We start from the raw sequence: 26250 nt of genomic DNA, 5'->3' as shown, positions 1-26250 counted from the left end.
CTCCCGATCTTGCCATGTTTGTAGACCGTCTCTATGAGAAGTCGGCGCGCCGTGGCCTGGGGGCCAGGTCTGGCTGCTCCCGGTCCCTTAGGTACCACGTTAGGGCCGCAACAGCACAGCTGTGTAGTTAAGACACGGAGACGAGAATACTTACCAGCTGACCCTTTACACGGAGCAGTTGCCAGCCCCCAACCTACCTTACAGTTGACTCGTTTTTCTTTTTAAATCGCCTTCCTCTATCTGCCACCTAAATAAACTTGCGAGATAAGCTTCAAAGATTTTGCCTCACTGTCATGATTGGAAAACCAGTGTTGCTTTGCAAAACCAAAGGTGAAAGTCAGAGAAGCAGACGATTAAAACTGGCTGCTACTCAGATCCCAGGGGTGGCGTTGACACCCCCACAGGAGGTCAGAGGAGCGGGTGTCAGGGGGCTGTACCCCGGGCACACTGCCAGGACCAGAGTCCCCCCGGGCCCTCGGATTGTGATTTAAACTGTCAGGAAGCACAGAAGGCGCCCTCTGCAGCTGAGGGCCGGCCGGCAGAGCGTGGGGTTCGGCCAGAGTGCTTCGCGGGCGCCCCCGGCCCGAGAAGCCACAGCCGCTGTGTCTCTGCAGGCTGCCCCCCGGATTACGTGCCCCCCGAAATCTTCCATTTCCACACGCGGTCGGACGTGCGGCTCTACGGCATGATCTACAAGCCACACGCCGTGCAGCCAGGAAAGAAGCACCCCACTGTCCTCTTTGTGTATGGAGGCCCCCAGGTGGGTGCCGGCCCTGCTCCCCACACCCCCCCTTCCTTCGCGCCGGGACCTGGGCACCAGCCAGGCCAGAGAAGGGTTAGCGCACGGAGGCCCCGTCCCCAGTGACTACACGGGATCCTTGGGTCTCTGTCCACCCCACCCTCCCGTGCAGCCCCCTTCCCCTTTCGCCTGCTGATGTTCCCATGTCCCTCTGGGAAACCCCGCTAACACCCATGTGTCCTTCTGGCCCACCTGCCCAGCAGTGACCCCCTCTCGCCCCTGGTCACCAGCCTGGGGACAGAGGTGGCCCTGGGCCGAGTTCTCCAGCAAGAAGACAAGACAGGCCCAGGTGGCCGGGTTGGAATTGGGGTCCATCTAAGACAGCAGTTCTCACCCGGGGGTGTTCCGTCCCCCAGGGGATACTTGGCGATGGCTAGGGACATTTGTAGTCATCACAGCTGGGGGTGGGGACCTGGGTCAGTCAACACCCTGCGGCCCCTGACATGGCCCCCCATGACGGAGACCGATAAGGCTCCGGACATCAGTAGGGCCAAAATGAGGAACTGGATGAAGTCAAGTGACTCAGGGAACACAGCTGTCTGGCGCGACAGCTCTCGTCTGTTTTGTTAGAGGTGACTGCGGGGTAGAAAGAGGGCACACTGTGGCTCAAGAAATCAGGGAGTAATTCCAGGGAAGGCCAGCGGGAGAGGCCCTGGCCGAGGAGGGAGCCTGAGCGGGGCTTTCCCTTCTGTTTTCCTGAGCACGGGCTTGGGGCAGAGTGGGCCCGTCTGACCCGCTCCCCCGTGGCTAGAACCCTTCCGGGCCCGTCCGCAGCCTTCACAGTGAAGTGCAGGAGTCTCGATGAGGCCGTGAGACCCCCCGGCCCCGGCCCACCGGCCTCTGGCCCACCCGGCCCCTCCCGCTTGGTGTCACGCGCTGGGTGCCTCTCCACTCGTCCGGAGCTCCATGGCCCCTCCTCGCCTTCCCCTCGCAGGTGCAGCTGGTAAACAACTCCTTCAAAGGCATCAAGTATTTGCGGCTCAACACGCTGGCATCCCTGGGCTACGCCGTGGTCGTGATCGATGGCAGGGGCTCGTGTCAGCGGGGGCTTCGGTTCGAAGGAGCCCTGAAAAACCAAATGGTAACATGTCTTCGCGGTCTCTCCGGGCCTTTCTGCGTGGTGAGGGGAGCCCTGGGGTGTGGGGGCGGCCCCGGAGCCCCTCCCTGAGGGCAGGCCCGGCTGGGATGCCAGGAATAAGCAGGGCAACCTTTCGGAGCCAAGGAAGATGTGCACTTTGGTGCTCCCCTTTGAGCGGCACCCCACGGGAGACAGGTATGCGCCCGTCCCACCTGGTGCCTGAGGCCCGGGTGAGCCAGACACCTCAGCATAGGCCCCGTCGGCAGGACGTCCCAAGGGCTGGGCCAGCCGGGGGCTGGTGGCTATGGAAGCGGTTCTGATGGTGATGGCGGTGGCGGTGATGGTGATGGAGGTGATGAAGGTGATGTTCGCCGAGCCCTTAGCAGGTGGCAGCCTCTGAGTGCAGGACACTCGGCGTCCCGTTTCCTCTTTGTGCCCACTGTGAAAGGGGCCCCATCGTGCCGACATCCTGTTTTAGGGATTAGGAGACAGAGGCCCAGAGAACGCACGTGACTTTCTCGGAGCCAGCCAGGAAGAGGCAGGGCAGGGCTGGCGCCGGGCCCGTCTGGCCGCCACCCCGGAGAGCAGGCTCGAACAGGGTCTGGAGACAGGGGCAGCTTCCAGAGACCCGTTTCTGGTCCACAAGGGACGGAGGCGGGAGGGCAGGGTGCACGTGCGGAAGGAGTCCTCTGAGAGGTGCCCGGCCTCATCCCTCAGGGCCAGGTGGAGATCGAGGACCAGGTCGAGGGCTTGCAGTTCGTGGCCGAGAAGTACGGCTTCGTCGACCTGAGCCGGGTTGCCATCCACGGGTGGTCGTACGGAGGCTTCCTCTCGCTCATGGGGCTGATCCATAAGCCCCAGGTGTTCAAGGTGGGTCCCGCACCGTCCCCCCCCGCCCCCGTTTGCTGGCACCCTCCCGTGCCCCTCGGAACCCGCCCCCCCCGGAGAGGCATCTCGGCAGGGGCCTTGCCACGTGGCTGTTTCTCCCCGCAGCAGCCCCGTGGGGCCGAGCCCCCCTCCTCATTGCCCGCCACTGCTGACCCCAGGATGGCATCCGGCTGCACAAAACCCCACCGGCAGCTCTCTGTGGGAGGCTGAGCCCGGGACCCCGGCCTCGGATGGGCAGAGGTGGGGCATGGTGTGAAGAGCGTCGGGGGAGGGGCCCCCAGGCCGGCGGCGCTGACAGGGCACCGCGGGGCGGCGATGAGGAGGAGGAGGAGGCAGGAAGGCGGTGGGACCGGGGAGGGGCCGATCCCGGCCTGAACGTACTCGTTCAGCTCACCCGCCCTCCCTCGACGGCGCTCGATCCACGATCCACGGGGGCGCACGGTCTGAGGGCCCCCCCCCCCGCCAGTCCCCCCGTGCATGCCCGTTCCTCACGTCCTGCGGGGGAGGCCCCGGGACAGCCGGCAGGCGAGAGAGGGCTCCCGAGACCTGACCTGTGCGTGTATGTGTGTCTCTCCTCTCCTGTCCTCTCTCTCTCTTCTCTCCCTCTCCCTCCCCCCACCCCTCTCTGTCTCTCCAACCCCACTCTGTCCACTGTGGCCCTCAGGTGGCCATCGCGGGCGCCCCGGTCACAGTCTGGATGGCCTACGACACCGGCTACACTGAGCGCTACATGGACGTCCCGGAGAACAACCAGCTCGGCTACGAGGCGGGATCTGTGGCTCTGCACGTGGAGAAGCTGCCCAATGAGTAAGGCCCCGCCCGCTCCCGCCTTCTGGGTCACCAAGGGCCCCCCCACCCCACTTTCTCTCCCACCACCCCTCCCCGGCCCCTGCCGTTTCTGTGTCCGGGAGGCCGCCCCAGGCCGCTCCTCCACGAAGCTGGGTGTCCACGGTGCCTCCCGCATTGGCGCCTCCCGCCCCCTTGAGGGCCTCCCTGCTTGCTGCCTACCGAGGCAGGTGGGCACCCGGGTGCTCTTGGAGGGAGGAGGCCTCGGCCCTACCCTCAGAACGATGGAAAGAAGGCCCTAGAGTCCCACTGCCTTGCACACGCGGGCCTCCCTCCCTCCCCAAGCACGTGTCCCGCTGTGGGGCCATCGGTCGGTCTTGAACCTGATCGGTCTCTGTTCTGTGGGACTTGACGTGCGGTGGTTCAGGACACGGTCCACGTGGTTGTAACATCCGGGTCCGTGGGACCGGCTTAGACACACCGAGTCACGCTTTGCTAGTGGCCTTTCTCTGAAGGAAGGAACTGTGTCGCCACCTTCTGGCGTGGCTCTGTCTGGCGAATGGCTGCCCTGGGCCCACGCCTTAGTGCCGGGCACTCCAAGCAGGCTGACCCCACCGGGCCCCCTGTCCCGGTGAGGCTGCTCTCCTCGGTCTGGAGTGTGGTCCGGGCTCCCTGGGGACAGCCAAGCTGGAACCCCAGTGCTCTGGGCCTGTGCCGCCCAGTACGGAAGCCGGGAGCCGTATGTGGCCCCTGAATTTAAGCTCGCGTTTGTGCACAGCCACCGAACGAGTAACTCCATCGAGGCAGATTGGTGGTTGTGGGAGGCCCGGGTTGGGGCGGGGGGGGGAGGGGGGAGGGCTTTGCCAGAACTGGATGCAGGTGGCAGTCACAAAACGCTGGGAATGCGCCAAATGCCCCTAAATCGTTCAGTTTAAAATGAGGTATTTTTAGGTTAGTTTTAAAAATCCACTTAAAGAAACAAGCCAACAAACTACTGTTCCTTGGCCACTCCTGCCACATTTTAAGTGCTCGGGAGCCACATGTGGTGATGACTGTGATAACCGCATTCGGTAGGGCAGGTCTAGAACATTCCATCGTCCCACAGCGCCGTGGGGCAGCACTGCTCTAAAAACTTCCCCGTAGCTCAGGCCATCCCACACGGAGAGCCCACACACCCGCGCCCCTCCTTGCCTGGAAGGAGGCGAGGGAGTCTCCAGACCCACCTGTGCCCCCGGTGCCCTCGCGCTCTCCTGGCCGCCCCTGGGGCCGAGTGTGTGAAGAGGGTCCCACCAGACCTCACTCAGCCTTGTCTTCCAGGCCCAACCGCCTGCTGATCCTGCACGGCTTCCTGGATGAGAACGTGCACTTTTTCCACACGAACTTCCTCGTCTCCCAGCTGATCCGGGCCGGAAAACCTTACCAGCTCCAGGTGGGTGGCCCCTCCCCCCAAATGGCCTCCTCCAACCTTCCCCAGGCCCCGTGTCCCCCCGCGTCCATTCAGCGATCACTGCTGATCACTGATGGTGCCCGGGGCCACGCTGCCCTCCGTGCCGGGCACGCCGAGGGGACAGGCCAGACCCACCCCAGCCCAGCCTGGTGGAGAGAGGCCGGTGTTCTGAAAATCCTCGCTCACACGCCATTTTATCTGGAACCGAGAAACGGTACAGGGTGCTGAAAGCATGTGTGTGACTGGGCTCAGAGAAGCGCTCCCCCAGGAGGGGACATTTGAAGGTGCTAGAGAGTAGGGATGGGATTCAGCCTGGGGGGCGGTGGGGGCGGTGGGCAGACATCAGGCTCAGGACGCTGTCAGAGACAGCAGCGCAGGGGCAAAAGACCGGGGTGGACGGAGGGAGCAGGAGAGGCGTTGGGGCCAAGGCGGGGCAGAGGGCGGCCCCTCTGGCGAGGGGTGGGGTTTGGGGCAGCAGGCTTCCCCGGCTTATAAGGGGCCGGGGGTTGGAGGTGAGGGGCGGGGCTTCAGTGGTGGAGGCGGGGCCTCGGCTGGAGTTTGATCAAAGGGTGAGGAGAGGTGTCAGCCAGCTTCCGGAGTGACCAGCCTCTGGCTGCCTTGTGGACAGGGGCCCATGGGAACCAGAGGGACGTGAGCCATAGCCCGTTGTCCCAGCAGGAAAGGGGCCGGCTGAGCGAGTGGGAGGCCTGGTAGACTCAGGAGGAGTTGGGGAGGTGAGAGGGACAGATTTTATCACAGGCTGCCACCCCCAGATGCCTCCACGCGCCCTGTCCTCGGGGAGTGCCGTGTTGCCAGTTCAACAGATGGGGAAACTGAGGGCCACAGGGCAGTGGGGACGGGCCATAGGGACCTGTGGCTGGGCATGCCTTTTCAGACAGGGCCGGAGGGCAGGCAGAGCTCACTCTTGGGAGGCCCCCCCCAGCTGCACACACGCCTCACAAACAGACCAGAGGCAGCTGCACATCAGGGTGAGGCAGGGCCAGGATGAAACCTCAACTGTCTTTTTTTTTTTTTTGAGAGAGAGAGAGTGAACACACACGTACACACAAGCAGGGAAGGGATGGGGGAGAGAGAGAATCTCAAGCAGGCTTCACCGTCAGCGAGGAACCCGGTGCGGGGCTTGATCTCACGACTGTAAAATCATGACCCAAGTGGAAATCAAAGGTGGACGCTTAACTGACTGAGCCGCCCAGGTGCCCCCTCACACATCCTTTTTTAGCGTGAGACCCTGAGCCGGGTGGCTGGGATGGCTTCCGTGTGTGGCCGTAGGTGAGGCTTCGAGGGCCAAATGGGTTCCCTCAGGAGAGCGTTGAGCACCCAGGTGGGCCCGTAGTCCTGTACCCCTGCCTCCCGGGGAGAAGCTGGAGGCGAGCTGAGACACTCCACTGGGGATGGGAGCCTGGCAGCTTGTGAAGGAGGTGGAACGCACCCCCCTTTTGTTTCACAGTTGGCTGGGAGCCTGGTGGCCCCAGGCCCTCCTTGTTCACACATCACACTTGTCCCAGGCCAGGCCCGGGGCACAGCGGGGAATGCACAGACCCCTCTCCCTGCCCTCAGCCAAGAGGAGGAAGAAGTGACCAGGCAGCCAGGACCCAGGCTGGTGTGAAGGGTCTGTCACAGGCAGTGCTGGTGCCCAAAGTGTGGAAGGAGTGAGGCCTGGGAGGACGTAGGGGCAACGGGACTGGGGAGGCAGGTCTTGATGTCAGGCTGGCAGGTCCTTGCGGAGCTCTGAGCTGGGGACAGTGTGATCAGAGTCGGGCTTCATCGAGGGATGGATTAAAGAAGGCAAGGGAGGAGGAGGGGAGACCCCTGGGCACTTGGACATATTCTAGGGTAGTGAGCTGGGCCAGTGGCCATGGGCCTGGAGAGGAAAGACCAGTTCACAAACCTGCCTTGCCGGCAGGAAGAGGTGAAGAATGGGCCCCCGGCCCTGATACCAGCCAGCCCTGTCCCACTTGAGACCAGGGTTGGGTACTTTGGGAGAGTCTGGAGCAGGTTTCAAAGCTGTCCCGTGAATCCCCATGGTCTGAGGCCTGTTCGAGTGCCAGGGCCCTCATTTCGTGGTCGGAAGCAAGGCCCGAAGGCCTGTCGCCGTCCACCCTACAAGGACCGGGTGACTCCTTAGGTGTGGCCGTTGGCACCAACATGTCACTGCCCCCCTGTGGGGATAATGCCCCCTCGGGTGGTAAGACAAAGCCTGGGGCGGGACGCCTGTCCTGGGGGCCTCGGCACGTGCAGTCCTAATGTGGCCTTCCGGTGAAGTCGAAGTGGCCCCAGTGGACAGCAGCAAGTGTCCCTGAGACCTGCTGCAGCGCCCCTCTGTGTCCCCAGGTTTGGGGGGCAGCTCCTAGGCGGGTGGAGCCTGGAGCTTGGCGAGCCCTTGAAAGGACCTGCAAAGAAAGGCCCGAGTTCTTCATCCGGTTTATTTTGGGGGTGGGGCTGCCGTCAGAGAGCTCGGCAGGGGCCCAGGGTTGCACAGCACGAGGGTGGCGGACGGGGACTGGAACCCAGGTCCGTGAGCCCAGCGTACCTGCTCTTTCCTCTCCACGACCCCCCAGGAGCCCAGGGCGGGAGCGGGGAACACAGGATGCCGGGGTGGGTCAGCACCTGGGGCAGAGTCCCTCCGTGCCACCAGCCCCGCCTTCTCTGTCCCCCCAGATCTACCCCAACGAGAGACACAGCATCCGCTGCCCCGAGTCCGGCGAGCACTATGAAGTCACGCTGCTGCACTTTCTACAGGAGTACCTCTGAGCCCCGCGCCCTGGGGCCTGCACATTCAGAGCACAAGTGGCTTCGCCGCCGCCGCCGCCGCCGCCCCCGCAGGGGGAGCCGGCGGGAGGGGCCGAGTGGCCCCCGAAGGCCCCTCCGCTCGGAGGCGCCTCCTCCCGCCGCCCCCGCCGGCCAGCCCCGCCCCGGGGCCTCCGCCTTCGCCGCCCCCGCGCCTTTTATCATTGTTTTAATGCTCCTGGCTGTTTTGCCTGCTGCTTCTCGGTGGCCAGGACGGCGAGATGAGGCCCGCGCCCCAGAGGCGCGTCCTCAGGCCATCCCCTCCTCCCCACGCTGCCCGGGAGCCCCGACTCCGCCGGGCACGGGGCGGGGGGTGTGGAGGGGGGCGAAGACCCTGGGGGGACCGGGCCTCCGTCGCGGGGCCTCCCCACGCGGTCCCCGGCCCCGCCCCGCAGCGCGCCGGCCGCCACCGAAGCATGCGACTGCCTTGCCCTCCAGCCCCGCCCACTTCATGTCGCGTTCTGTTGTTGGGGGGGCGCTTCTGACGACTATTTAAGAGACCGAGCAGAGCAGAGGGTGCCTAAACCGGGGATGGGGTCCGCCGCCAGCCCCGTCCTCTCCCGGCCCGGAGCGGGGAGCCTCCTGCCCGGCTCTGAAGCGCGCGCAGACCGGGGGGCTCCGGGCTTGGGACGGAGCCGTCCCCGCCTCAGGGTTCGCCTTCCCCCTCCCCTGCCCTCCCCTCCCCGCCAAGACTCCTGCCGGGGGCGGGCGAAAAGGAAAACAAAAGAAGCAAAAAAACAAAACAAAAACCACACACACAAACGAAAACCCCCACCGGAAACGAACCACCTCTACATATTATGGAAAGAAAATATTTTTGTCGATTCTTATTCTTTTATAATTATGCGTGTAAGAAGTAGACTCATTAAACAATTCCGGACGGAAGCGCTGCCACCTGCCTAAGGTTCCTTCCCAGCCGCGGGGCCGCCGACGGCTGTGCCTCTGCCTGGGCGGGTCCCGGGAGGCGACCGAGCCGCGAGCTGCCCGGGCTGGAGGGTGCCCCGCCCCCATCAGGCTGGTCCCGTCGAGGACGGCCCCGGGGTCCTGATGCAGCCACCGCAAGTCGCCTAGGGACCCAGCCCAGGATGTCACGGCCGGCCTGCTCCAGCCCACGGGCTTCCTCAGGGCCACAGCGTAAGCCAAGGCGCAAGTCCTCCTGGCGGTCGCTCTGCCCTGGCTGCCTCCACTTCCTTTGGTGCCTGTGTCTGTCCAGAGGCTTGACTCCGTGGTTGGGGCGTCGGGAAATGCCGACCAAGGAGGGCAGGCCGCTCCCCTCTCACGTCCGACCCAGCAGCCCTGACCCAGGGAGACCGGAGACTGCCTGAGCAGGTGGCACTCTGGTACATGAGTTCCTAACAGCAGGACGACCTCTCCTTGCGCCTTCACCCTCTCCATACTTTGGGAAGCTCCGCTTTTATTTTTAATGGCTTAAAAAATATAATAAAACTTGAGTGCAAAAGCATATATAGAGGAAAGATGCCTTCGCTCCAGACAGGGAACCACATCCCAGTCTCTATTTTTCAATATCTGTATTCTATTCCTGCTTATGAATGTGCCATAATCTATTTTGCCAGGCACCTATCAAGGAGAGAACAGGTTATTCGGGGCTTTTTGAATCCGCATAAATCAGGGGTCACCAGACTTCCTCTGTAAAAGGCCAGAGAGTAAATATTTTCGGCTTTGCAGGCCAGACGGGTACAACCACTCTGCTCTCCTGGCCCCAAAGCAGCCACAGACAATATGTAAATGTGTGCGTTTGGCTGCGTGCCAATAAAACCTTCTTTACAAAACCAGGCAGCTGACCAGATTTAACCCCCAGGCTGTGGTTGGCCAGCCCCCAGTATAAGTGATAACTGTTCACAGTCTTGTACACATTTTGGGCATATGTTTGAGTTTATAGGGGTAACTTCCTAGAACTACCCAAAGGCATATTCGATGTTAGTTTCACCGAGCACTGCCGAATTGCCTTCCAAAGAGAACACCTCAATGTAAACTTTTCCAACAAGGGTGAAGTACGCCTGTGTCTCCATTTCTTCACCAGTACCACCTGTGATCAATTATTTTTTTTTATCTTTGCCAGTGAGGTGTGGCATCTCACTGTAATTATACCTGCGGCAACATTTTCATGTTTTAAGATACTTGTTTACCAGTGACCATCTGCCCACCTTTCTTTCGATCTGTTGGCCTCAACGATTTGTGGACACTCTTTATATATGAAGGAAATCAGTCCCTTGTCATCCATGTTGCAAACTGAACCGTGTTGTCGATCTCCATGTGTTTTGCATATAGGAAGCTCAGCCAGTGAATGTTTTAAAAAATCAGTCTTGGGAATAAGTAGTCTTTCACTTAAAGTCAAGGAGGGGACTGGTCACAAGTCACAGAATGACAGAACCGGTGGGAAAGGACACTGGGCGGGCTCCAGGAGCCTTGACAGCTGGAAACCTGCATTTGTCTCAAAGCAGGAACTCTTCGTCGGAAACTCCTACCCCTGCCTCCCACAGTCAGTACTCAAGATTGTCGGGAGACAGCATCCATTGGCCAAACTCTAGTCAGTCACATTCCTACCCTGACAGTGAAGCCCGGAAGTGTCAGTGGGGTGCCAACAGGAAGGAAGGATGGGTGAAGGGCAACTACAAGAGGACAAGTGTCCGCTGGCCGAAAGTCTCGGTCGCGGAGGTGGCAGGGAGAGGCACCTGTTTCTTCCAGGCTGATACGTGGGCCACTCTCCTCCACCAGTGGCGGGGGATCCGTCAGCGGGAGGGTGCCCGGTACTGTCTGAGGTTGCCTGTGCCCGGGCTGGCTTGCTTTCCTGCTGGAAAGGTTCCTGTCTTCCCTAACTGGCGGGAACCCACACGTGATGGACACAAAAGCCCGTGTCCTGCTGGCTGGAGCTCTTTCCCGGTTTGTCATTTGCCTAACAGGTTTGTCGTGTTTCAACACAAACAGAAAACAAAGACACACAAGAATTTTAACTCTGGACACACAGGAAGTTGTGAAAATAGTACAGAGAATCCCAGGTGCCCTCCATCCAGCTCACATCTTACCTAACCGGCGGCCATTGTCAAAATCAGGAAACTGACACGAGTGCAGTGCAATTAACTAGACTCTATTCCTGATTTAGATTTTATCAGCTTTTACATGTGCTGGCTGGTGAGAGCGTGTATGTGTGTGTGTCTTTTCCTTTCTGTCGCCCGCATGGATTCCTGTAACCAACACCCCAATCATAATACTAAACTGTTTGTTCTCCAGAAAGGAGCTCCTCCGTGCATCCCTGTTATGTCCACACCCACCCCATTTATGGTGTCCTGAGCAGAGAGAGGGATGTCCACTGACATTTGTGTCATCAAATGGTGTCCTTAAGGACTGCCAGAGTTCATGTCATGATTAAAAAGCAGGATCTCTGGAATGATGTTTATTTTTTCTTTCAATCTCTCCAGTATGTGGTTTTTTGTTTTGTTTTGTTTTTTAGGCAAAAAGGAAAAACACGCACACGCCAACCTACCTCTCTTCGGTAGGAGACTCAAACAGCACACAGTTGAAGTATCTTGCTAGCAACGGCACATGGCCGCTAACTGAATCCTTCACAGTGAGGGGCCGAAGGTCAAACACAGCAGGGGAGGTAACGGGGAAGACATCAACGGAACCGGAACATGCTCTGTGAAACACAGCAAGACTGTGATCATCTGGTTTCTGGAGCCGATTTCCTTTTAAGGGGTCCAGAGCAGGCAGCTGCAAGGAGAAAGAGATTTCTTCAAGCAAACAGGTATCCCAAGTCAGGCCAGGCTGCCCATTCCCTGAAAATGGCCTTCACCCTCTTGAGGCCCCGAAAGTTTGCACTCGAGCTCAGCTTAGGGGCAACCTGTGAGATTTTCTTTCTGGATTCTGTTCTCTCAAGTCAGGAAGGACCAGGGAAACAAGTTTAATCCTGGACCCTCTGGCCCTCACCATTGTGGTGCTTCCTCGGAAACTCAAGCCATGTGTGACCAAAAAAATTGGGGGGAAAAGCTACGATTCAGAGTCCTTGTAAAAAATGTCACCTGCATGTTGTTCTCAGTTAATTATCCTGACAACCCCATGAGAGAGGGACTGTTTGCTTTTTAGTTTATTCTGAAAAAACGTTAGGCTGACAAAAAAGTTGCAGAAACAGTACCGAGTTCCTAGATGCCCTCCACCCAGCTTCCCCTCATGTGAACATCTTAGGTAACCATGGTTCCATCAGGAAATGAGCATCAATACAATCCTGTTACGTAATGTGTAACAATCTCTGGTCCAGGATTGTTATGCACGAACCGGTCCCTCCCAAATTCCTATGGTGAAAGCTGATGCCCAGGGTGACGGTGTCAGGAGGTGGGGCCTCCGGGAGGAGGTTAGGTCAAGAGGGTGGAGCCCCCGGGATGGGATGAGCGCCCCGACAAGAGAGCGCCCCAGAGAGCGCCCTGCCCCTTGCGCCCTGGGAGGACCGAGGACCCGGAGAATATGAGCACTGAGCTGCCTCCGAACCAGGAGGTGGGCCTCACCTGACGCCAAATCTACCGTTGCCTTGATCTTGAACTTCCGGCCTCCAGAACCCTGAGAGATAAGCATGTGTTTCTTTATAGGCCGCCAGATTGCGGTGTGTTTGTTAGAACAGACTGAACTAAGACAAGGAGCCAATCCAGGAGCCCGCATCGTGTTTTGTTGTCCTGGTCTCCCCATCCTGTGATGGTTCCTCAGCCTTTTTTTTTTTTTTTTAGGAGTACTGCCCAGTTACCTTGTGGAATGGCCCTCAGCTCCGCATTCTGTCTGACATTTGCTTATAATTAGATTGAAGTCATGCATGTGGGGCAGGAAGGCTAGAGGCGCCACTGAAAATGCCCTTCTCGGTTCACCCTGTGAGCGGCTCCACGTTGCGGCCTCACTGGCGCCCTTAACTTAGATCACTGGGCTAAAGTCGTGTCTTCGTTGTAAAATTACTACTTTTCCCTTTATAACGAATAACTATCTTGGGGGAAAGTACTTTGAGGCCACAGAAATAACCACTAATTGTTAGATCTGTTAACCTTAAAAAATAAAACTGACAGTTATTTTACCAGTAAAAACAGGAATGGCAGAGCACTGCAACCTGGGACAGGCAAACTAAGGACGGCAAAACCATTGGGAAAGCTGCAGAACAAGGGAGAGGGATATTATCTTACAGAAGAAAGAGGAACTTGCAAGGGCCTCTTCTAAACAAAAAGTCCGCTGCCCTACCTGCCAGGGGTGGTGGCTTCTCATTGGCTGGGCTGTGGCTGCCTCTCATTGGCTGGGCTGTGGCTGCCTCTCATTGGCTGCGCTGTGGCTGCCTCTCATTGGCTGCGCTGTGGCTGCCTCTCATTGGCTGCGCTGTTGTGGGGCAAGGGAAAAACTTCCTCTTGCTGGGCCTGCGCAGTAGTGGCTAACACACTGTGGACTTGCGAGGCGCTGGACTTCCTGTTGGGCCTGCAATTGACCAGAAGTCCTAGGGTGCAGAGCTTTCCCTGCCGGCCCCCCCCATTCCATTCTAAATGAGGTTTCCCGTTATTGAACTTCAGATCCACCCAGGGATCTTGGCTGCAACAATTACAAGGTATTTACCCAATGGCCATCGTCCATTTCCCTCATTCCGTCTACATGCACGAACTGGGAGAGCTGTAGGGTCAGTCGCAAGGCTGGGCATGGAGGCAGGAAGGCAGTCTATGGCCACTCCCCCCCGGAGACGCCCCCTGGAAGCCTAAGCCCCGCCCCAACATGGCGGCCAGAGCCAGGGAAGGGGCGGGGCGCGCCTGGTCACGTGCCCGCGCCGCCGCCGACGTGGCCTCCAGAGGTCGCCCCACGTGTCCCTTGCCGCGTCCCGTCGCCACCCTGCCCTGCGGATCCGATCCCAACATGGCGGCGCCCAGCAAAAGGAGGAACGGCGAAGGCGCGAGCTGGTGGGCTGCGTTGCTCCTGGCGGCTGTGGCGTTGAGGCCGGGGGAGGCGGTGTCCGAGCCCACGACGGTGGCTTTCGACGTGCGACCTGGCGGCGTCGTGCACTCTTTCTCCCAGAACGTGGGCCCAGGGGTACGTATCGCCGCCGCCCCGGGGGCTTGAGCGGTGGCGCCGGTGGGGGCGGGTCCTGAGAAGGGGGCCTGGACCGTCAGGGGCGGGGCCTGGCTTGGGAAGGGACTCTGGGGGTGCGGTCATCCCGGAGATAGGGCTGAATTTACGCGGAGCGGGACTTCCTGGGGTCTGGCGACTTGGAGGGGGTGGGTCACTAGCCTCGGTCCCTGTTTCCTCTCGCGTGCCTCGCGTGGGCAAGCAGCCCTAACTCCCAGACCGGCCGAGTCCCCGGCCATTGGAGGGCAGAGCCGGCCCAGAAGTGGGGGGAGAGGAGGCCGGGGGGTTCTTCACCTCCAGGCCCTGCAGAGGGTCAGCCTCGCTGCGGCTCTGACTGCGGAGGAGGTGGACAGACGTTGCCCCTTCTCCATTGCACCAGGAGAAGGATGTCCTTCAACCCTTTCACCGAGGTGGGAGGCCAGGCCCTCCTTAGCCGTCAGTCAGCAAGGCTGGGGCTAGCCCAGCGCTGCCCCTAGCTCGTTGGAGAAGCCCTTCCCCTCCCATCTTCATTTTCCCTGTCTGTTACAGGTGTCACTAGCTGCGACGTACTACTTCCTCATAGCCAGATGTCGCCCCAAGTGCTTTATTTGCTAGGACCGTTTCACAGATGAGGAAAACAGACTCAGCAAAGTTTTCACTTGTCTGAGGCCCACAGCAGAGCAGAGAAGGGCCTCCTGGTGCCCCTGCTTCCAGAGTCCCCAGATGGGTGGGTGCTTGGGGGGTGGGGGACTTCCCCCTTCCTGTTCTCCCTCCCCCAGAAGCCACGTGGGCTATTTGTCCTGACTTAGGAGCTCACTAGCAGGGAGACAGGCAGGGGAGTTCTAGGTCTGTAGACACTGGGAGGCCCTGTGGGGCTGGCCTCCAGGCACATCAGCCAAGAATCGGGCTCTACCTCCTTTCCTTAGTGCAGATGTTCAAAAGCCGGATGTTATTTATTTTTTTAATTTTATTTATTAGTATTATTTTGTTAGGAATTGGTATTTTTTAAATGTTTATTTACTTTTGAGAGAGCATGAGTTGGGGAGGAGGGGCAGAGAGAGAGAGAGAGAGAGGAGGACAGGGGATCCACAACGGGCTCTGCGCTGGCAGGAGCAAGCCCGACGCAGGGCTCGAACTCACAAACTGCGAGATCATGACCCAAGCTAAAGTAGGACGCTCAACCGACTGAGCCACCCACGTGCCCCAAGAGCCAGATCTTCTGGATTTTGGATCTCGGAAGGACATCCGCCGTAAGCGCTTCCTAACAAACTTTTTTCCGTCTTCAATTTGTCTCCAGGACAAATATACATGCACGTTCACCTACGCTTCTCAAGGAGGGACCAACGAGGTGAGTTGTTCCCAATTCCACGTAGTTTTGTATGGCGGCATCCGTTGTCGTGGAGAAATGCTCTCCAGGGAACAATAGAGCTGGGTCACACCCACATTAACTCACACTCGTGGAACTGTTCTTGCGTCACCCATAAAAGAACATACTCCAGTTCACTAACGATGGCAGGTTTCTCCCTATAATGCCACACAGTGAACAAAAGTCTGGATGCGAAGAGGCACGTGAGGTGCGGTTCTGTCCCCGGGAGCCTCTGTCAGGGGCGTTTTGTTTGCCTTCCGTGATGCATGACCAATCATGATAAATTTAGCAGCTTAAAACAACCCCCATTTACTGTCTCCCGGTTCTGATAAGGTTAGAAGCCGTGGTCAGCGCGGCCGGGCGCTTCATAAAGCCAAAATCAAGGCGGCAGCCAGCCAGCTCTCATCTCCAGCCTCCTCCGAGTTGTCGGCAGAACCCAGTTCCTCGCCACGTACGACTGAGGTCCCCATTTCGTGGTGGCGGTTTTCTCCGGCGGCCGGTGGCCGGAGAGGAAATAAGATTCGAAACATAAGAAGGATGTGATTCACCCTTGCTGGCTGGGGCGGGGGGGGAGCGCGAGGCAAGGAGCGCAGATGGCCTCTGGGAGCGGATGGCAACTCCTGGCTGGCGGCCGGGCGTCAGTCTTCCAGCCACAGGAACTGAGCTCTGCCCCAAGCATGTTGGCAAGAGTTGGAAGGCGAGTCCAAGCCTCAGGTGGGAGTGCATTTCGCTGACACCTTGCGTCCGGTCTTGGGAGACGCGGAGTAGGGCCCACCATACCCGGCTTGTGTCGGGGACCGAGAGCTGCTTAGGGGGCAGCGCAGTGAAGCTGCTGAACTTGGGGTCACACAAGGGTAGTGAGTTGAACGGTGCTCCCCCAGAAGCCACGGTCGCTTCCTAATCCCTGGAACCTGTGACTTTAACCTTACTTACGTATTTATTTTCATTGGTTTTTTTAACGTGTATTTTACTTTTGAAAGATGGACAGAGACAGAATGTGAGCAGGGGAGGGGTGGAGGGAGAGGGAGGCACAGGATCCGAAGCAGGCTCCAGGCTCCGAGCCGTCAGCACCCAGCCCGACGCAGGGCACGAACCCACGAACGGTGAGATCATGACCTGAGCCAAAGTCGGACGCTTAACCGACTGAGCCACCCAGGCGCCCCTAACCTTATTTAGAAGAAAAAAAAAAAATATATCTGCAGGCGTAAGTTAAGGACTGTGCAACGAGGAGATCGTGCTGGGTTATCCCAGTGGACGCTGAATCCAATGACAATAACTCTTACAAGAGACACTCCGGGGAGATTTGATAGAAGAGGAGAAGACACTCAGAGGAAAAGGCCAAGTAAAGACAGGGGCAGAGATGGAGGGACGCGGCCACAAGCCAAGGGACACCTGGAGCCACCAGAAACCAGAAGAGGCAGGAAGGATCCTTCCCTAGAGCCTTTGAACTGTTCTTGCGTCACCCATAAAAGAACATACTCCAGTTCACTAACGATGGCAGGTTTCCCCCTATAATTCCACACAGTGAACAAAAGTCTGGATGCAAAGAGGCACGTGAGGTGCGGCTCTGTCCCCGGGAGCCTCTGTCAGGGTCATTTTGTTTGCCTTCCGTGGCAGCCTGGCGGCGACACCTTGGTTTAGACTTCTGGCCTCCAGACCTGGGAGGGAATACAGCGTGGCAGCTGTAAGGGAGGAGGTTTGTGATACTTCGTTACGGCAGCCCCAGGAAATAATGCCCGCGGCCACAGACTACGAAACAGCCAGGAACGGACGCACCAGGTCAAAGAAGAGCTCCGAGAGTGAGGTACTGGTTTATTCAGGAGGGAGAGCTTCAAGGGTTCGGGAAGAGGCGCAAACAGACTTTCTCAAAATCGTTAGAATTAGAAGAAAAAGGGAAGAATTCATCGTCCCTGTAAAAATCAGTAAACAGCATCTCCCTGTATCCCTGATTGTGCTTTGCTCCCAATCGACCGGACTTTGGGGAAAGCCTGCTCTCCTTCCAGAACAGTCTGTGGCATTGTGTCGCCCTACTGTGGCCGTTCATCGGGTGCCATGCGCTGTGCTGAGCCGTGCACACGTCTCATTTCTTCCTCTCCACGGCCCCAGGCGGCCATACTGTTCTGCCATGACCTAGTTTCACACACGAGGACACAGAGGCCCGGGGTCCCCCAGCTGGGAAGTGACCGAGGTCCCCAGGGCATGCACCCCTAACCACTGCTCTGTGCAGGAAACACCAGCAACTTGGAAAAGAGCACACACACACACACACGCACACACGCACACCCGCCACCGACGAAACTCTCAGAGCTACAGCGTTGGGGGAGGGAGAGCCAAGTTCAGTCGCGCCGGCCGGGGTGACTGTAGGCTGCAGCCTTGTCTTGAAGTAGCCGTTGCGTCACAAACTGGAATTCCAGCACTGGGCTGCTTTCGTTCATCTTGGAGGAGGAGTTCGTTCATCCAGGCTCATCCTGGAGGAAACCACCTAAGAAAAGCAGGTGCGCTGTGGTGCGGACTCGTTCCAGGAGCACCTGTCTGGAACTGTGACCGAGATCACAGGTAGCCGGCTGCCGGGGCGGGTGGCGCTGTGGGAGCCCGACGGGGCGCTCGGTGGCTCCTCATCTCTCCGTGCCCGCCAGGAGGCCCGGCAGCTGGAGCGCTTGGCCGTGGCCGGTGGGGATGCAGAGTGGCCATTTCTTACCAAGTCAAACGTACGCTTGCCCTGTAGCCCGGCACTTCCACTGCTAGGGGTCTGCCCGCTGGTAACGTGCACGACCGTCCCAGCAGCGGGATTCAGAATGGCCAACGAGGGAAACAGCCCGAGTGTCCTAACCCTAACCCGCGGACAGCAGCGAGGAGGCGCCCACACCCGCTGCCCCGTGACGGACCCTGAACACACGCCGCCCAGGGAAGGAACCAGACACGAGAGGCCCCAGAGTATATGATTCGACTTATGTGAAACGTCCAGAACAGGCAACGTGCGCGCGCGGGGGAGGGGTGACTGCCGAGGGAGATGGGGTTCTTTTCCGGGAGGCGGAATGTTCCGGAACTAGGTCGTGGTGATGGGATGCACACCTGGGAATGTGCTGGAAAACACAGACTTGTTTGCTTTAGAAAAGCGAAAGGTCCGGTACGGAAATATTGCCCAACGAAGCCACTGAGCAAGTGACCTGTGGTCGCCCGCAGCAGCGTGGGTGAGCGTCCGGGGCCGCGTGCTGAGTGGAAACATGCACAAGACCTGCCTACTGCCTGATTCCTCTCGGAGGACGGTTTTGTAAAGGCCCAGCTCTGAGACGGGAGATGAGGTCCGTGGTTACCAGGATTTCGCGGGGAGGGGTTAAGTGCAGAGGGAAGGGGCCGGGGAATTCGGGGAGACAGAACGGGTCTGTACCTTGATGGGGTTCGGGACACACAACTGGAAGCGTTGGGCTCTGTCGTGTCCCATCTGTCGTGTGTGTCCTAATAAAAAGTGCTAGCAGCTGCCACTTAGGCGTCCTCTGTCACACCCAGCCACTTCTGTGCCCGGTTCCCCTAGCTGCACAGACAAGGTCCCAGGGGCTCAGGCTGTCCCAGAACACACACTCAACGGGCGTCTGATGCCAGAGCCGGAGCCTTACCAGCTGCCCACCGTGCCAGCCACGAGACCACAGCCAAGTTCATGTAACCACAAGGTCACTCACAGTTGACCCTGCTGCTTAGAAGCTCTTGGTTTTAAATTGGGTTGGCGTTCAGTTTTTCAAACCATGTTTAAATGTTTGCCTCGGGGCGCCTGGGTGGCTCAGTCGGTTAAGTGTCCGACTTCAGCTCAGGTCACGATCTCGCGTCCGTGAGTTCGAGCCCCGCGTCGGGCTCTGGGCTGATGGCTCGGAGCCTGGAGCCTGCTTCCGATTCTGTGTCTCCCTCTCTCTCTCTGGCCCTCCCCCGTTCATGCTCTGTCTCTCTCTGTCTCAAAAATAAATAAACATTAAAAAAATAATAATAATAAATGTTTGCCTCATTTTCAAGAACCTTTTCAGAGCCGTGGCAAACCTCTGTCTCACAGCATAAAACCATTTCCAGGTGCTCAGAGGCCTTGGGGCCATGGACAGGTGCTTTTAAAAGTTTCTTTCAGTTTTTAATTAATTTTAGACAGAGTGAGGGCATGATCAGGGGAAGGGCACAGTGGGAGAGGAAGAGAGGGAGAACCTTAAGCAGGCTGCATGTTCAGTGCGGAACCCAGTGCGGGGCTCAATCCCACAACCCTGGGATCTTGACCTGAACCTAAATCAAGAGTCAGGCGCGCAACCGACCGAGCCACCCGGGCGCCCCTGGACAGGTGCTAATTTTAAACAGGGAGGAAAAAAAATCTGAGTCTGCGGGTATGGCCTGCAGCCGTCCCGCCAGAATAATCGGTCCCCACCTCCACGCTGCAGGCAAGCGGCATCTAGATGACCATTTACTCCCATTATAATTAACCTAAACACGGCCTTGCTCTCTTTAATGAAGACGCTCTAACTTTAAATCAGGAATGCCAGTACTCGGTGTATATTATTAGTCCCGGGAGGGGACTGTAAACTCGCATTTTACTAGCAAAATCCACAGATGCCGCAGGCAGCCCAGAACCGGCCGTGGTTGTCTGTTTCCATTCGCCGGGTTTTCAGGGGCTGTGAAATCTAGAAGAAACTGGTAGCGGTGTATTTGGGAATCACAACGTTTTTGATTTAAAACAAAAATTTTTTTAGCATTTATTTTTGAGAGACAGAGACAGAAGAGGGGCAGAGAGAGAGGGAGACACAGAATCCGAAGGAGGCGGCAGGCTCTGTGCTGACCGCGGGGCTCGAACTCACGGACCTCGAGATCAAGACCTGAGCCGAAGTCGGCCGCTCAACCGACGGAGCCACCCAGGCGCCCCTTTAAGTGGATTTCTAGAAAGCTAACACCTCCACGTCATTGAAAAAGAAAAACACATAAAAAAGCTTTCTGGTGCCTTCCATTGTCCAGGCCCCACCCACGTCTTCCGTGTAACCATGAGTATCACAGTCTTGGCATTTGCGCTGAGGACGTTGTGGTCATTCAACGAGCATGAATATACTCTGTTGCCTTTTAGTTTTCTTGATAGGCTTTATTTTTCAGGGAAGTTTGAGATTCACAGCCAAAGTGGGCAGAAGGCACAGATTTTGATAACCACCCCCCCCCTCCCCAGGTCCCCCATGCACGGCCTCCCCTGTCAATGACGGCCGCCACCAGAGGGGACATCTGTTAGAGTCGCCGAACCCGCCCTCCCGCGTCATTGTGAGTCCCGGCCCGTAGCGGACACTGGGGTTCACGCTTGGTCCCGCTCCTGTGGGTTTGGACGAACGTGTGAGGGCACGTCCCCACCGTTATGGCCTCACCGCCCCTGAGCCAGGCTCCAGCCGGCTGGCCCAGGGAAGGTTCGCTCACTTTGCAGAACCAGAGCTGAACCTGAAACCCACAGAGTGTGCCGTGAGCAGTGAGGCCGTGAGCAGTGAGGCCGCAGGCCCGGGGCCGACCTGTATCTTTCTCTCCCCAGAAGTGGCAGATGAGTCTGGGGACCAGCAAAGACCACCAGCACTTCACCTGCACCATCTGGAGGTAAGTCAGAGGTCCCGGGGTGGCGCCTCGCTGAGTCTGCTGTGGGTGCTCGCCTGGGGTGCTGGGAAGACAGGGTCCTACACCCCAGAGGGCGCACAGGCGGGGGGCAGACGTCACACAGGTACAGATCGGAGAGGGGGTGTGCCACTGTGCGGGGGGTCGGTGGGGCGGGGAGGGCGCCCCAGGCAAGCGCATTGACACTGAGGCCAAGAGGGGAGGGGGGAGGAAAGCAGCCCTGGGGGAGGGGTGGGGCTCCCCCCCCATCGTTACCCTCAGTCCCCCGCCCAGGCTTTGCAGTCCCGGAGCGCCACGAGCGAGCCACAGCCCAAGAAGGGACAGGAACGGGGGTGCTCAGCCCAGTGGGGGGTAGGGCGCTGGGGCTGTGTTGCATCATGTCCCTGCTCCCCTGGGCCCTGTGGCCTGGAACCGACTTCTCAAGCACTGGTTGTGGGTCTGGCACAGTGCAGGCCCTTTGGGGGAGACACGGAAGTCCGGGCCGGGGTGCCCCCCTCAGGGGGCTGGGGTGAGCACAGGGGGACAGATCCACAGACAGGAGATACTTGGGTTGTGGCAGCAACAGCCATGAAAAGACATGGGGTGTTTTAATTCGCTCATAGGCGCCACCTCACAGTCCCCTGCCTGGTGCTTTACGGACAGCAGGTGCCTGCCAGCAGAGTCGGGGATCTTCTCCCCCACGCTCTGCACTGGCCCCTGTTGGCAACGGGCAGAGGCCCCAGGGGCCAGGAGCCCAGCGTCCTAGTCAGGCCCTGCCGAGAGGAGACCCCGTCCGCAGCCCCCTGGCCTCAGAAGCGTCCCTGGGGCAAGGGGCCCCGGGGCGTCCGTCTGTCTGCAGATCACCGCCCGGCACCAGGGGGTGTGAGCACCAGCCCTCTAGGTGCCCAAGGACCTGCTGGCCGCAGGGCCACCCGCTCAGCAAGAGGTCACGCCTACCTGGGCTGGCCTCCCGGTTCCGGACACTGACCGATCAGGCCCTGGCAGCCACCAGGGCTTAGAGAATCTGGGAGGCCCCCTGGACCCCCCCCACCTGCCCTCCTGGTGCGCCCCCAGGGGGGCTCTTCACACGGCACGCGCTGCCGGCCCCTCTCAGCCCCTCGCTGCTCTGGCCGTGCTGCCCTTGTGGTCCTTCGCATGCCCCCATTTGCACCCTCCCCGGGACCTTTGCCCTCCGCCCAGGGCAGCTGTCTCCCTCCCCTGCCTAGTTAACTCCTGTACTTCTCGCCGCCGGGGATGTTGCCATTTCTTGGTCCCCAGCACAATGCCTGGAAATGCCTTTGGCCCCTGATGACAAAGCATTCAGTGAATGAGCATAAGGCTTCCCATCCTAGCACAGCTGGGGCCCAGAAGGAGAAACAGACCTGTCAGTAAATGAGCCGGACGAATGTTCTAGCAAAGAGGAAAGGCTGACTCTCTTGCCTGCCCCTCTTTCGCAGGCCCCAGGGCAAGTCCTACCTGTACTTCACGCAGTTCAAGGCGGAGGTGCGGGGCGCGGAGATCGAGTACGGCATGGCCTACGTGAGTACAGGCCGCGCGTGCGGGGGTGGCTGCCGCGGTTCGTGCCATCGCAGACTGCTCCTTTCAGACCACCGGCAGGGGTGGGGAGGCGGGTGGAGTGAGGAGACAGACCTCAAGCCCCCAGGGGGAGATTCTGTAACCCAGGAGGACACGGGACGCCTCGCAGACTCTGGACCCGGACGTGTCAGGGAGACGGCACTGGGCCCGGAGACCCCTAGAGACCCGCTGGGCGGGGCAGGACACCTGGCCTCCCTCTCCTACCACCTGCCAGTCTCTGGCCAGTGCCCCGCTGCTGGCCAGGCCAACAGGAAGCCAGAGGGGAGGGGCCCACTCTCAAAGTCCTGGATGCTCAGCCCTGGGGACACGGGCAGGGACGGCAAGGGCAGCAGCACAGGCGGTGTGCTCACAGGGGTGGGGCAGGGCCCCACGTGCCTTGGCTCCCGTGACCTGCCGTTCATGGCCCGGGCAGCCCCTTCTGCCACGCTCCTGAGCCCCGCTGCCCCCATCAGGGGCCGGCCACACTGCGGAGCCCCTCCCCTGGTCCCCCCTTCTGCATTTGGGTCAGAAACAGTTGGAAAACCACTTTATTGGTCCAAGAAGGGGAACCAGGAGGGACAGGCATGAAGAGATCTGTTGCCAGGAACTGGCAAGGCCCTTGCAAAGCCTGCAGGCCAGGCCAACTCGAGGGGGGTTGGAGGGGGGAGGCAGCTGGCACCGTAGGGACTTCTGCAGGGACCTCGGTCCTGCTCAGAAGGCCCACCCGGGGTCATTGAGGATAATCTCCTTTTCTTAAAGTGGGCTCCCGATGGACTTTGATCACACCGACCAAATACCTTCCCACTCTCGAGGGCCTGATTGCAGAACTGGGGCAGACAGACACGCCGCTGATCGAATTGCTCTCTGGGGTCCTGTCTTGCTTTAAAACCCATGTTTAGCTGACTTGAGACACAAGTCTGACGTTTAAAAATTACCGTCGAGAGGCTGCTGTGTTTGCGTCCTTTCCATACGTTAACTGAAGGGAAAAAATGAAGGAAATAACCTTCCTCCGAGGATTTGCAGCAAAGGCGTGACGTTTTAAGCCGGCTGACAATCTCTTAAGTGGATTAACCACCGGCTCCTCTGGATTTTCTTTCGTGCTTAGAAAAGCGTCAGGCGCCCCTTTGGTGAAAGCAGGTGGCTTTAGCCTGTGCTGCTCTGGGAAGCAGACCGGATCGTGTTCTTTCCTGATTAGAAAAGCTTCCACGGGTTCTTTTTCAGTCCAAAGCTGCGTTTGAAAGAGAAAGCGACGTCCCCCTGAAAAACGAGGAATTTGAAGTGACCAAAACAGCAGGTATGAAAGGATGATTGTTGGGGGCCCCTGGGGGGGCGCAGTCGGTTAAGCGAGCGGCTCTCGGTTCCGGCCCAGGGCATGATCTCCCGCTTTGTGGGTGTGAGCCCCTTGTGGAGCTCTGCGTGGACAGCGAGGGGTCTGCTTGGGATTCTGTCTCTCTTTGCCTCTCCCCCACCTGCTCCCTCTCTCTCAAAATAAATAAGTTTTTAAAAAACACTTAAATAAAAAAAAAAAAAAAACAAGGGATGTTTGGTGCAGATAGGCCCCAGGTACACAGGCAGAGAAGATGGGGGGGGCAGGGCGCCCCCATCGGAGGGAGGGGAGGCTACCCCTCAGCGCCCCAGCTTATAGCCCAGCGTCTGCGGACTGTTGCCCGAAAGGGCCACTAGTTATTTTCGGCCTCGTGGGGCAGACAGCCTCTGAGAGGGCAAAGGCGATCCGTCAGGCGCCACAGGTCACTGAGTAGGCGTGGCTGCGTTCTAATAAAACTTTATTGTATGAACACGGAAGCGTGAACTGCCTATCCCTAAAATACCATTTTCCTGTCGGTTCTTGTTAAAGTTGTTTAAAATGTAGAAGCCGCCCTGCGCTCATGGCGCAGGCCACGCTTGGCCAGTCAGTCCCTGCTAGAGAACGGAGGGCGCGAGAGTCTGCTCGGAGCCCTGTGGCCCTTGGGGACACTCGGGGTCGCTCCACAGCAAGGGGTCCTGTGACACCCGCACAGCCTGGCCGTCCCGGGCTCTGTGACGAGGAAGAGTTCCTGTGCTTTTCACGCAGAAGGTGTCCGCGAGGCATCGAGGTTGCTGCCTGCCCCGTGTGTCACGGGGAGGCGGGGTTACCTCTGAGGTCGGGGAGCCCCTGGTGTCCTGAGCCGTGTTGGGCTCTGCGGGGCGGGTGCTGGGCAGGAGGAGGGGTGGGAAGCTCCACAGCCGGGGCTCCGGGGAGGGCGAGCGGTTAGGACGATGGACACGGGAGTGGGGCCATGTGGCGGGGAGCCCTGAGGGTCCTGAGGGACAGCAAAGATAAGGTGAAGGACCCCCGTGATTGTGGGAGTCACCAGGCATAGGGATGGAGGAGGGCGGTGCAGTGAGCGGAGGTTTGGGGCATGAGGGGCCTTGGGTCTGGAAGGAGCCCTGTCCTACCTGCAGGTCCTTGGAGGTGTGGGACTGTAGCGGTCAAGGACAAAGGAGGTGGGGTTGCCAGTGCAAACGGGAGGTGATGCAGCTCGGCCACCATCCATTTTTACAGGATGACCTCGGCTCTTCCCACGCTGAGCTTTCCGGGGGCTTCTGCTGCCCTCAGGACAGCCTCCCCTGTGTCCCTCACCCAGCAGACTTCAGGCCTGGCCTTTCCGTGTCGGGTCCACTGTGGGGACGGCGCCCGGGCCTGGCCCAGGGCCCGGAGCGTCTCACCCCAACGCTTCTTCTCTTGCAGTGTCCCACCGGCCCGGGGCGTTCAAGGCCGAGCTGTCCAAGCTGGTGATTGTGGCCAAGGCATCCCGCAGTGAGCTGTGACGCCCCATCCCCGCCGAGGGAGCTGGGCCCTGGGAGAGCTGGCGCGTTACTGGTCTTCTGGGGTGGGGGGACTGTCGGCCGACGTCCTCTGAGCGTGGAGCACGGGTCTGGGACCCACTGCCCGTCTCTCTTACTGAAAGAGGCACTGACTGGGACCCACTGCCCGTCTCTCTTACCGAAAGAGGCACTGACTGAGGCACTCGGTGGGGGACTCCCAGGGGGACTCCCGGCTTTTCCGAAACCAGTGCGCGCCTCCCTGTGGATCCGGCCAGGCTCCGGGTCCCTCCCTGGAAGAGCGATCCTGCCGCCCTGCCTCCAAGCCTGCCGCTTTCTTGCAGTTTCCCTGGGGGACCTTCTTCCAGACTACCTGGGAGGAAATGAAGTGTTCTTTCGTATTTAAATAAATAAGCCGATCGAAGAGCTACCACCCAGACCTGGCGACGGGCAGTAGGGGCTGCCTGTCTGGGCGCTCGGGGCTGGGGGCCCAGGGACGGGGCAGGGCCCGGGTGCCGGCACGCCCCTGCCTTGCCGGAGACCTGCGTCGGCCCGGGCGCCTGCCCTCTCCGCGTTGCCCGCAGAAGCGCCGGGCCCACGGGGGCCGAGCGCTCCAGGGTGGTTGGCTCAGCTAGTCTCTTGGATGGCGGCACGGCGACTTAAAACATCAGCGGGGACAAACACCCACAGGCAAACATAAATAAAACCCCCAAGTGTCCCAGCCACTCAGGAGGGCCCTGGTCCTCCCAGCAGTGGGCCTGGGAGTGTGACCCCCAGCTTGCCCGTCAGCCTGCCCTCTCACCGTGTCCTCTCGTGAGCACACGAGGGGAAGAGAAACCGCGAAACCCTGGGCTTTGGTCCGCCGGGCTGTGAATCGGAACCTTGCTAACGAGACGCACCTCGTGGGCTGGCCTCCCTCGTGCCGACCTGAGCAACGGGGCGCTGCGGCGACCCCAGTTGCCAGAGAAGAGGCGGGTGTTGGGGCTCCCGCCCAAGAGCGCACACCTACAGGAGGTGGGGTAGGACCGTCACCCCGTCTACACCCG

At 59.4% G+C, this 26250-nt stretch overlaps 3 protein-coding genes across 14 annotated transcripts in view; 2 read left to right on the top strand and 1 right to left on the bottom strand.

Moving 5' to 3' along the window:
- The window catches only part of DPP9 (dipeptidyl peptidase 9), a 40848-nt gene extending 31580 nt beyond the window's left edge, over nt 1-9268 (top strand). For 8 of the 10 annotated variants that reach the window (XM_042928043.1, XM_042928038.1, XM_042928046.1 and 5 more), the window contains 6 exons: nt 615-760; nt 1734-1880; nt 2595-2747; nt 3430-3572; nt 4869-4980; nt 7678-9268. In XM_042928043.1, coding sequence (XP_042783977.1) covers nt 615-760; nt 1734-1880; nt 2595-2747; nt 3430-3572; nt 4869-4980; nt 7678-7770 — 794 coding nt within the window. In that variant the 3' untranslated portion in view covers nt 7771-9268. Of the gene's footprint in view, nt 1-614; nt 761-1733; nt 1881-2594; nt 2748-2870; nt 3006-3429; nt 3573-4868; nt 4981-7677 lie in introns of those variants that run through there. The other 2 variants (XM_042928045.1, XM_042928044.1) reach the window with 2 other exon arrangements.
- LOC122213797 lies at nt 1771-13472 on the bottom strand. 2 transcript variants are annotated; one of them, XM_042928075.1, is made up of 3 exons: nt 13399-13472; nt 11309-11535; nt 1771-1865 (listed from the first exon to the last, which is right to left on the bottom strand). In XM_042928075.1, the coding sequence occupies exons 1-3, from the start codon at nt 13423-13425 to the stop codon at nt 1838-1840; spliced, it is 282 nt and encodes a 93-aa protein (XP_042784009.1). In that variant the 5' UTR covers nt 13426-13472; the 3' UTR covers nt 1771-1837. The 2 variants fall into 2 exon arrangements, with proteins under 2 accessions (XP_042784009.1, XP_042784007.1); XM_042928073.1 differs by lacking the exon at nt 1771-1865 and adding an exon at nt 9837-10720.
- Nucleotides 13473-13551: 79 nt separating this feature from the next.
- On the top strand, nt 13552-25634 carry MYDGF (myeloid derived growth factor). 2 transcript variants are annotated; one of them, XM_042928068.1, is made up of 6 exons: nt 13690-13863; nt 15176-15226; nt 20772-20833; nt 22285-22366; nt 23624-23696; nt 25131-25634. In XM_042928068.1, the coding sequence occupies exons 1-6, from the start codon at nt 13690-13692 to the stop codon at nt 25208-25210; spliced, it is 522 nt and encodes a 173-aa protein (XP_042784002.1). In that variant the 3' UTR covers nt 25211-25634. The 2 variants fall into 2 exon arrangements, with proteins under 2 accessions (XP_042784003.1, XP_042784002.1); XM_042928069.1 differs by lacking the exon at nt 15176-15226 and having other exon boundaries at nt 13552-13863.
- The last annotated feature ends 616 nt before the right edge of the window (nt 25635-26250 follow it).

The sequence above is a fragment of the Panthera leo genome, chromosome A2 (genome assembly GCF_018350215.1).
Source record: "Panthera leo isolate Ple1 chromosome A2, P.leo_Ple1_pat1.1, whole genome shotgun sequence".
NCBI classification, from domain to species: domain Eukaryota; kingdom Metazoa; phylum Chordata; class Mammalia; order Carnivora; family Felidae; genus Panthera; species Panthera leo.
The sequence above is the reverse complement of the archived record's forward strand: the minus strand, read 5'-3'. Positions and strand labels throughout refer to the sequence as shown.

What these genes read in the sequence shown, in the direction of transcription:
- MYDGF (XM_042928069.1), top strand. Translation starts at nt 13,552, where the DNA reads ATGGCGGCCAGAGCCAGGGAAGGGGCGGGGCGCGCCTGGTCACGTGCC. An exon ending in CCCAGAACGTGGGCCCAGGG is followed by an intron (nt 13,864 to 20,771) that starts GTACGTATCGCC and finishes TTCTCTCCCCAG; the next exon opens with AAGTGGCAGATGAGTCTGGG. An exon ending in TGAAGTGACCAAAACAGCAG is followed by an intron (nt 23,697 to 25,130) that starts GTATGAAAGGAT and finishes CTTCTCTTGCAG; the next exon opens with TGTCCCACCGGCCCGGGGCG.
- LOC122213797 (XM_042928073.1), bottom strand. Translation starts at nt 13,425, where the DNA reads ATGAGGGAAATGGACGATGGCCATTGG. An exon ending in AAATGGACGATGGCCATTGG is followed by an intron (nt 11,536 to 13,398) that starts GTAAATACCTTG and finishes TTCTCCTTGCAG; the next exon opens with CTGCCTGCTCTGGACCCCTT. An exon ending in GAGTCTCCTACCGAAGAGAG is followed by an intron (nt 10,721 to 11,308) that starts GTAGGTTGGCGT and finishes CAAACCTGTTAG; the next exon opens with GCAAATGACAAACCGGGAAA.